The sequence below is a fragment of the Rhinolophus hipposideros genome, assembly GCF_964194185.1.
Source record: "Rhinolophus hipposideros genome assembly, chromosome: 5".
NCBI lineage: Eukaryota > Metazoa > Chordata > Mammalia > Chiroptera > Rhinolophidae > Rhinolophus > Rhinolophus hipposideros.
The window spans coordinates 92,210,147-92,221,037 of NC_138051.1; the positions used below are offsets into that span (position 1 = coordinate 92,210,147).

The 10,891-nt window shown below is 41.6% G+C and overlaps 1 protein-coding gene across 9 annotated transcripts in view; it reads right to left on the minus strand.

Annotated features, from left to right (window-relative positions):
* ATXN3 (ataxin 3) overlaps window positions 1–6,958 on the minus strand; it is a 33,384-nt gene extending 26,426 nt beyond the window's left edge. For 2 of the 9 annotated variants that reach the window (XM_081048067.1, XM_081048073.1), the window contains exons 1-3: window positions 6,867–6,950; window positions 907–1,071; window positions 610–654 (exon numbers count right to left, since the gene is read on the minus strand). In XM_081048067.1, coding sequence (XP_080904193.1) covers window positions 610–654; window positions 907–1,071; window positions 6,867–6,890 — 234 coding nt within the window. In that variant the 5' untranslated portion in view covers window positions 6,891–6,950. Of the gene's footprint in view, window positions 1–609; window positions 655–906; window positions 1,072–1,589; window positions 1,622–4,319; window positions 4,461–6,866 lie in introns of those variants that run through there. The other 7 variants (XM_081048072.1, XM_081048071.1, XM_081048074.1 and 4 more) reach the window with 7 other exon arrangements.
* Window positions 6,959–10,891: the final 3,933 nt, after the last annotated feature.

Consider the following 10,891-nt stretch of genomic DNA (forward strand, 5'->3'; position numbering starts at 1 on the left):
TTCTTTCAAAAAGCCCTACTCTATATCCCAGGCACTTGTCTCATTAGGGAGACCACCTCAGGGATGGTGTAGATGCCTGATCACTGCACTGTACACCTGAAGCTGAAGCTGAAGAATAATGAATGTCAACTATAATTGTATACAAAGATATATCACACATATATATTCACAAGAAGTGGAGTACAGCATAAGGAATAGAGGCAGTGGAAATGTAACAGCTGTATGCGATGTCAGAGGGTAGTAGATTGGGGGGGTTATCACTGTGTGTGAGGGGTATAAATGATAAATGTCTAACTATTGCATTGTTTTGTACACCTGAAACTAATAAAAAAAATTATCAAACTGCCAGGAGAATTCTAAAAAATAAACCCCTACTCTAAAATGAAGATTCTACAATCTTAATTTTCATGTTTATCTATACAAAAAAAATCTAGTACTCTAGAGTATACTTATACTCATTATAGACACAATCTACTGCAGGAACTCTGAAGGTCACATCATTACAGTGACTATGAAATGCTGTGAAAAAATACTTCTGCCAACCAAACCCTGAGCATAAACAGCGCTTGGGACAGAAACAACACTTAGTACTCGCTTGTGACTACTCACTTGAATAGAGAAAAAACCGCTGTCATCCATATTTCCAGAAGGCTGCTGTTTAATTTGGATAGGTAGTTGAGGCGGGGGCGGAGTGTGGGGAGAGAAGGATAAAAACTGTCATTAGTGTGCATATTTAAAATAACACCTTGCGCAACCCCATTTACAAAGTCAAGAGCAGAGTTATAATTAACAAGTCAGATCCTCATAGGCAGAATGGTTTATCCTTTTCTAAACAATACCCACATTAAAAAAAAACAAAAACAAAAACAAAACCACATGCAATTTGGTGAGTTTAAAAATCAGTACCTGTAAAAATGTGCGATAGTCTTCACTAGTAACTCCTCCTTCTGCCATTCTCATCCTCTCTTCCTCATCTAGCTGATGTGCAATAGAAGATAATTCCACAGGGCTAAAATATTCTCCTTGTAATAGGTTATTCAAGCAATGCTGAGCACAAAGTGAGCCTTCTTGCTAATATTTCCAAAAGAAACAATTCAAATGTGATTTGTTAACCAGATTTGTACAATGTCTTTTTAAAAGAGGAATTTAATCATTACCTTCTTACCACTGTCAAAACTGAACCTTTTTAGTTTTTGACAAACATGATTAACATAAGGTATATGCATTTTCATTTAACATTTATTTTACAATTCTACCATTAATGAAACTATAATAATTTAGTAATATGATCAAAAACTTAAGAATGATTTATATTAAACATTATCATCTATCAAATACATCAAATCTCTTAATTTACTAAAAACTACTCTACAAACATTTAGCCTCCCTCAATTTCAGTGCCTAATATAAATCCATTTTTAGAGATTCCATGGTAAATTATTATACTAATACTGAAAGGGGATTTTAATCCCTAGAACATTTGTTCTTTAACAAGATAACCTCTACTTGAACTAAATGCTTGTTCACGTAACTTCATATCTCAAGAATTGATACAGGTAAGAAAAATTCTGTTTGATGTTAAGACTTACAGCTACAGAGTCGAGATTCTCTTCAGGGAACTCTGTAAATAATACACACACAGTATGATGCAATGAGCAAGATACCCAAAAAGCACCCCTGGAGCTCACTTCTGGACAAGCTGGAGGGGGGGGGGCTGCATCCAAGCTCAGCACTCCATGGGATCACTGACTTCCTGTTATGTGAGTGGGCCGTACAACTTCTCTTGGGCCCCAGGGTCTGTGGGTGCTGGACAGCTGTGGAACCCATACGTGTAAGACTGCCTGGCACTGACAAGCCTGCTGGTCACCCCTCTCCTGGCAACAGTGTTGCTTTCCCCTACTTGCCTTATAAGAAGGGAGATTCACGGGTGGCTCAGATCCCTTCCTGGGAACACAGACCCGGGTTTGCCCTGCTGTGGGATAATGGCAGACAGGAGAACACTTTCTTCTCTTGCTAACCCTGGACCACTAAGTTCTCCCTTTCCCGACTAGAGTCTGTTCCGTAATCCAGCCTGACATCCTGCAATTTGTTCTGAGCCATGTTACACAATAGAAAGTGAGCCCAGAGAGCAATATATATTTTTCCTGGTGAATTCATGCTGTAGGAACAAAATTCAGCTGCTGAAAAAGACACAGAGACTACAGATATAATGGAACAGGAAGGCAGCACTGAGAGGGTGTGAGTCTGAGACTGGGGGCTGAGAGGTTAATTTATCTTCATAACCTGGTATGGAATGAGTAGCTTAGAGTAAAGAAGCAGTATCTAGCCCTCAAGGTGCAGTCACAAAGGTGAGGGGACTTGTCTGCACCTCTTTTTCCACTGTATTCCTACCACCAGAGAGCAACTCCCACTGAATACTAGAACACGAACTGAAGGACACACAGACATCATACTTATGTCCTACTGAAAAATGGACAGGATGAACGAGCATTCACAGGAGGATAGCCAAATGGCTTAAAAACACACAGGTGCTCAAGTTCATTACCATTAGGGAAACGTACATTAAAACCACCATGTTTTAGCAAGACCATACACTCTCCAGAGTGGCTACTATGTTGGGGAGGACTAGAGACATCAAAACTATTAGTTACTATTAATGAAAGCATACCTAGTATAACCACTTTGGAAAATTATTTGCAGTATCTACTAAAGTTTAAAACCCTGTGATCTAACAACTCCACTACTAGGTACAGAATGCAAACAAAAGAAATACAACCATACGTTCATCAAAAGACATGTATTACATAACAATGTTAATAGAAGCACTACTTATTCCAAATGGCTCCCAAACTGGAAATTACAAAGATGTCTATCACGGTAGAATGGATAAATTGTGTTATATTCACAAACGGATAGTATGTAACAATGAGAATGAATTAACTATAACTGCCTGCGATGATATGGATGAACCTCTCAATGTTAAAAGACAACAGACTCAAAACAGTACACACTATATGAATCCATTTACAAAAGTTCAAACACAGGCAAAATTAGTCTATGATGTTAGAATTCAGGATAGTGGTTACCCTTGCAGGGGTGGAAGGAGAGTTAGTATCTGGAAAAGGGCATGCGGGGGCTTAGAGGATGCAGGGAAATAAATGTCTGTTATTCAATCTAAGTGTTATTTGCACATACCGTGTTTCCACGAAAATAAGACCTAGCCGGACAATCAGCTCTAAGGCGTCTTTTGGAGCACCTTATATTAATTTTTGCTCCAAAAGACCCGTTAGAGCTGATTGTCCGGCTAGGTCTTATTTTCGGGGAAACAAGGATATGTGTTTACTTTGTAAGAATTCATTCAGCTGTACTCTTATGATGTGGTGCCCCAACATGTGTTATACTTAATTAAAAAAAAAAAATCAAACAACAAAAAAGCCTCTGATAAAATACAGAGATTATACACATCAAGAGCTACCTACCGTATTTTGCTGTGCATAATGCACACATTTTTGCCCAAATTTGTGAGGGAAAAATAAGGATGTGCATTACACCTGCGTAGTACTAATTTCATATCTATATAAATGTTTTTAATTCTTTTATTTATGCTTATGAGTTAAAAGTGTAACTCTAGAAATAAATAACGATATCCGCATGCAAAATAACACCCTGGAATATGAGCATCGGTTTTGTTGAACTTAGGACAAACTTCCAATGACAGAAGAGTTCTTGGCCTTCTGTGATATGCAAATATCATAAATTTGTTACCGGTATATAACATTTCTTGTACCTTGTATCTGTTCTTTGTGTTTTGTAATTATTTGTTACATAAAATTTCTTGTACATAATATGTTTTAAAAAAATTCCTTTATAATACAAAAAACAAGTACCAAACTTGATTGTCTTGGATCAGAGGATGAACAAACTGCATGTCCAGTTTTCCCAAGATATTTTATAAAACCACAAAAGGGAACAGCATCCAAATCGTTCCCCCATTGCCCTCAACGTTTTTAGGACCCACCTGAAACTAGTTCCAATTCCCAGAGACAATTCTAGTGACTAGAACAGAAACTGGGCATGAACCTAAGTAAGGGTGGCTGTGGCAGGGCTCATGTCTTCTTTGAGCCTCTCATCTGAGTGATAATAAGGTTCTATCCCTTTTTAGGAGATTCAGCAAACATAGGCATCCAAATAACAACAATGCCAGCTCTTCTACAGCACTAAGTGCCAGGTAACAGTCTAAGCACTCAACTCAGAGGAAACCACTTTATTATCCTCACACACAGAAGAGGAAACTGGAGCAGAGATAGGAAGTAACTTACCCAGGATCACACAGGTAGTAAAGGGCAGAGCTGGGCTCCAAACCCAGGCAGAGGCTTCAAGTCTGTGCTATTAGGTACCACTTCCTCAGGCCACTGATGTGGAATTTGGTTATTACTAAACCTCAAGTATCCTGAAGACGGCTAAGAACAGGCAATCACAAAGGGCATAATAGATGTCATAAGGTCAATGCTCAGCCTCTTTTCGGTGTTTTCACTAATTTTAAATATAACCCCAACCAGTTCGGTCATCATTCCCAGTTTATATCACATAAAAGTACCAATTCAGATGGTACAATAACCTCACCAAGAGCAGTCAGCAATAGGTGTGATAACAAAAATGAGAGAAAGCAGGCATCAGAACTAAAAACATAAAAACAAAACAAAAAAGCAGTTAATGGCCATTTAATATTAGGGTTTAAGTTAGGGATTGGCAAACTCGAGCCCGTGGGTCAAATTCAACCTGCACCAGTAGCTAAGAATGGTTTTTATATTTACAGATGGGTGGGAAAACACACATAAACAAGAGTATGTGAGACTATGTATGACCTGCAAAGCCTAAAATATTTACAGAAAAATTATCTAGGTAGACAGCACCATATACATCTTAGATGCTCAAAGAACTCACTTGATTCATTCAAATATTTATTGAGCACCTACTATGTACCAGGCACTAGAGAATATATCAGTAAACAACTTGTTTAGATTACATTGTAACTTAATAAAAGGAACTCAAAGCAACAACTCTGAAAATGGGGAAACCAATATTCCAAGGAGAAGTGGTTGCAGGGCGCTTTGTAGGAGGGGAAGCAAGTATGCTGGAAAAGGGCACATTAAGGTCAAGTATTTTCATAATGGACTGTGTATAAGATTAACAATGGACCCTATGATTATAGATGCTTTCCATACTCTTGAAATATGCCAAAGAACTTGAACAAGAACCTTCGTTTGCTAAGTACACATAAATTAATAAGCGTAAATGTTCTCCAGAAGTATCTTTAAGCCTACACTCAATGCTAATGATTGAGACTGATTTCTTTCTTATAAATGCATTTTTATTAAGCTATCCCCCAGTTTCTTTTGATCCCATGGCTTGGTAGTTACCTTTATTGAAACGTATCCAAAAGAGGTAACAATCAATATTGTTAAAATATATATATTGTGCAGGTCTCAACAAATGGTGTGGAAAATGTTGGAAGCTTTCCACGTGGAAACATTTGGTCCTACACCAAAGCTTCTGAAATTTAGTAATAAAAATACATACATGCAAGGGTTCTCTTCATGCAATCTCCTTGACAAGCAACTAAATTTCTCTTGTCCAAGTTTCTTAAATTAGGTCAATCAAGTCAAGATTAGCGATAACTCTACCGGAGGTCTTCCTCCCCACGCATAAAAACTGGTCCATTCTAGAACGTGCCAAACTTTCTGAAATGTTTTCTATAAAGAAAAGCATTCCATTTAGCAATCTGTTTAGATTGATGCCGTGTCTCTTGTCTTTGGGGGCTTTATTTGATTGTCGTGTGTTAATTTTTTTAAATCCATGGTCATTTAGAAGTATTTAACAAAAGAAAACCCTTTTGCTGCTACTAAACAAGAGCCGCACCAGCAACCCTTTCCAGACTACTATGAAGCAAGGTGTGTGAACCTCGTTGTCCTGGGGAAGATTTCACTCCCACCCAAAAGCCTTGATAACTCTACGTGGGAAAAGACGAGTTTCTCCACACGCCACACACAGTATCTTCAAGTACGTGGTCGTCGAAGAATCAAAACAAAACCGGCTAGGGGCACCACCGCACTATGATTCCAGGTCACCCCTAACGTCCACTGAGATGCTGGCTCCCTGATCCGGAAAGGTGGAACTACCAGAAGAAACGAAAACCGCACATTTCCTAACAAAAACACTCAGGACGACTTCCCCGTTTAGGGGCGCACGGGGCTTCCCACTTCAGGCCCCTCAGTGTCAGGCCCTCCGCGGGCTGAGCCAACGTCCCTGCCCTCGGGAGACTCCCGCACCTAGTGCACGAGGAGGACACGGACACACACACCACCAGGGAGCTGAGTGTACGGCAGATTCCAAAACGGAATTGAGTGCAGAGAAGGCAAAGTTACGATAACCCTGCCGGGGTAGTCCTGGGAGGGCGGGGGAGGACCGAGGGAGGTGTCCGCGGTGACCAGCCGGAACCCGCGGAGAGCAGCGGCGAAGGGACTGGAGAGGGAAGCCACGCAAAGTGGGAGGGAAGCGCAGAAGCAAACCCACGCGGCGCCACCCCCGCTCCGGGGCCCCGAGGCGCCCACGGCCCTGCCCTCACTCCCTCCCGGCTCCCCGGACATCGCGGACCCCGGGCTCCCCAGGGACCGCCGGCAATGGCCTCAGGGGCGGCGGGGGCGGTGGGGGCGTCGGTGAAGCTCCCCTCCCGTGAAGCTCCGCCCGCCCGGGGAGATCGCGATGGGGGTGACTCGGGCCCCACCCAGCTCTCCGGGAGGTAGAGATACCGCACCCCACGCCCGCCACAGCGCCGCACACAGGTCCCCCCGGACGCGGACACTCACTTTCTCGTGGAAGATGGACTCCATGTTTATTTGTCTGGAGCCAACGGCCCCCGCACCGAGCCGCCCCGGCCGGCTCCGCCCCCCGGCCCCACCCCTCCGCCCACCCTGCCCCGCCCCGGCTCGACCCGCCCCTAAACACGCTTCTCATGCGGACCAATCCCCCCCGAGGATGAGAGTCACGTGTCCCGAAGAGCCAGTGAACGCCGGGGCGGTAAACGCGGGGACACGTGACCTTTGTAGCGCGTCCTCTCGTGGACTGTTGCCTGGGCTGCTGGAGGATGCTGCAGCGCCTCCGGAGGTCTGGAGGATCTTCTCGATTTCCCACCCGTGACTGTAGAGTCTTAGGCTTCTAGGGGTTTGGAAAAGTGCCACGTGGGTTCTATGTTCTTTTTGTTTTCCACTTTACTTTGTACTTTCTATTTATTGTATCTGATTATAATTATTTAGTATCTTCCTTCTCTGCCTCATTAAAAACAGGTATCATTGTGTCCCCCAATACCTAGCACTTACGTGAAAATGATAGTTAATATTTATATAGGGCTTACTGTAGGGTGGGCACTCTTCTAAGAGCTTTGCATGTGTTAATGAATTTAATACAGCAACGTTTGATGCAGGCGTTGTTATCCCATTTTACACGAGGCAACTGAGGCACAGAGAGATTAAGAACAGCACAGTGTCCAAGGTCAACAACTAGTGAATTACTTGACACCTTGTTACTAGTGTATGTGTTCTGGCCCTGAAGAGAAAGCATCAATTCATGTAGGTGAAAAATCCAGTAAAGAATGGGGAAAGGGCTTTGAGGAAGCTAAAGAAATAGAACAGGAGCAGGTCTTGCACCTTGAAAGTAGGGTAAGTAACTATGTTGAGCAATGGGTGGAGATTTTACACACACACACACACACACACAGAGACAAATGTTCATCTGGAGTTCAGGAGGTTGGTTTGGTTGTACAACTGGGAGTTGTTGACATTGAAAAGGCAACTGAAACCACAGGAGTGAATAAAATCATCTAGGGGGAAAAGGAAGAGATTGAGAAGAGTATCTGGAGCACAGCCCTGAGAGTGGAGGACTAGTCCAGGAAAAGGGAGGAAAAGCAGAAGAGTGTAATATCATGGAAGCCCTAGGAAGGAAATGTTTCATAGAGCAGCCAGTGTCACTTGCTGCCAAGCAGAGGTTCAGCAAGGTAAGGACAAGGGCCCACTAAATTTTGTTGCTATGGAGACCACTGGTGACTTCGGAGAGTGCAGGTTCAGAGTAACAGAGGGGGCACCAGGAGGTAAGGGAATGGAGACTGCTAGTGAGGACCAGGTGCTCGGGAGGATTCGGTGACCACTTATTGAATGTCTCTGTGGGGTCTGCTGTCCTGTACTGTATTGGGGAAATAGTCTGTGTTCTTAAGGACTTGTTGCCTAACTGGGGAAACACATCATGGTCTCATGAAGTGAAAAAATACGCGAAAGTTTTTCTGATTTTTTTTTCTAAAGAGAGTATGTGTCCATGTAGAGAAACATGTATTTATATAGAAACATCTCTAGAAGAAATGTACAGGAATCCTAGAGGTTATGTGTTTGAGATGAAAAAGGAACTAGCTAAATAGGATACGGGTGGGAGGGAGACTTTTCACTACAGTTTTATTCTTGATTTTTGAGCTATATTATTAATGTATTATTCAGAAAAAGTATGTGATTGTATTCATTTCCTAGGGCTGCTGTAGCAAATTACCACCAACTCGGTGGCTTAAAACAACAGAAGTTTATTCTCTTTCTATTCTTGATGCCAGATGTCTGAACCCAAGGTGTCAGCTCTGAAGTCTCTAGGGGGAATCCTTCCTTATTCTTCTAGCTCTGGTGTTTCCTGGCATTAATTAACTTGTGGCCACATAACTCCAATCTCTGCCAGTGTCTTCACATGGCCTTCTTCCTTTTGTGTCTCTCCATGTCCTCTTACAAGGTACCAGTGACTGGATTTAGATCCCACCTTAATCCAGGGTGATTTCATGTTGAGCTCTTCAATTACATTGGTAAAGACCCTATTTCCAAATAAGGTCTTTGGTTCTGGGTGGATTTGAATTTTGGAGGAACATGATTCAACTTTTTACAGCAATTCATTGCTTACTAGGATATACGCTAGCTAGAGGGCCTTACTGTTGTGTTCACTGTTAAATCCTTATCATCTAGAACAGAGCCTGACAGTATTTAGTAATGTTGAATTAATACTAGTCATCGCATTAGGCCTTCTAGACCTACTGAGCATATGATTAATAGCAAGAATAAAGTGAAAAGATCAATGCCTGGGAGTCAGAATGCAGGTTCTGGTTTTGGCTTTATCTCTGAAGCCAAATCTCTGTATGATTTGGGTATTAGATTTTGTTGCATTTCCTATTTTAATAACTCCATTCGATAGTCAACACTTCACTTTGCAAGATAACACATATCGTCCTTCAAAACCTAATGATCATACTCCCCAGAAAGCATTCCCTGCTCTCCAACTAATCTAGAAGTCCCTGTCCCTCTTATGAGCTCCTGTATGTGCTTCTGTCATACATGGTGCCTTTTACACAGCATCATAATACTTGGTTTAATCATGCATCTCCACTACCCTACAAATGTCTTGATGGCCGGGCTCATGTCTTATTTGACTTCATATATCTAGTAGTTGATGATGCCTTTCAGATGAATTGATGAAGCCAAGCGTCTGGGAACCATTCTTCATTTTTTTCCCCCACCTCTTCTACCTCACCCTTTGTCCCAGTTTGACCTCAAATGCTATATATTCACTCCTCTCTCTCCCTTTTTCATTGTTACTGCTTAGCTCAAGCTGCCTTGGTTTCGTGTAGTTGTTTGAGGATCTCTGAGTTATTCTTCTGATTCGTCTCAGTATGTTCGATTCATAGTGCTGTCAGTGATCTCTCAAAAACACAAATCTGTTTTCCTTTCGTTTAACAAAATGAGTACTACTATGTTATCAGGCACTGGATTACACCCGTGAAAGAGACAAACAGTCCCATCTTCATGGAACTTATATTGGGAGGGATCTTTAAATAATGACACAAATCTTACTCTATTTAAAATCCTTCAGTGCCTTCCCATTGCTGGCTTAAAAAGTTCTACGATCGGGACCCACCACCACTTGTCTGGCTTTATCTCCCAGAATTCCCTTTGATCCAGTCACACCAGCTGTTTCCCTTGACTTCCAGAAAGTCCTCTGATGAAAAGTCCTTTGTGCCACCACAGTACTTTGCACATGCCTATATTCAAGCATTGATTACATCATACTGCGATTACTTTATACACTACCAGACTCAACTTTTGAGGGTCAGAGAAGTCTTCATATAAAGTGGTGGTACAGAACAGTGAATAAATGCATGAATTCTTTCTGACTGATTGGCACAAAAAAGTATTACAATAATTCAGTAGGAGAGGTTACTGAGCCAATCAGGAAAGAGTTCCTGGAGACGAGGTAGATGGAATAGTTGCACTTCCATACTTTCTATGTCCCCTCGGACAATCAGCTTTTCTCAATCCACTTCACTGTAATTTTGTTAACAAGTGAGATTGTATCAAGATATTTCTAGCTTCTTGAACACTATACCTTTTAAACATATTAATTTTGTTACCCAAAACCAAATAGTTTAACAGAATTGTAAACGTGACATTTTAAAACTTGTAATGGGTGTTGGCTTACGTCCCGAGTTCTGACAAGAATCAGTGATTATTAGGGAATATTATTTCATTGTAATTTTACTTCTGAACTCAATCTCACCTAAAACGTTTCCTAAGAGAGGTAGTCGAATATGAAGACATATGTATACACGCATGAAACCATCACCACAATCAAGAAAATGAACATACTATACCCAAGTTTCCACATGCCCCTTTGTAATTCTTCCCTCTGATCTTTCTGCACCCTGGTTCCCCAGGCAATGACTGTTGTGTTACTAGCTTGCAGTTTATAACATTTTATATAAATGGAATCAGTGTGTTCTTTTTGTCTCTTCTTTCATTCAGTATAATTAATCTGAAAT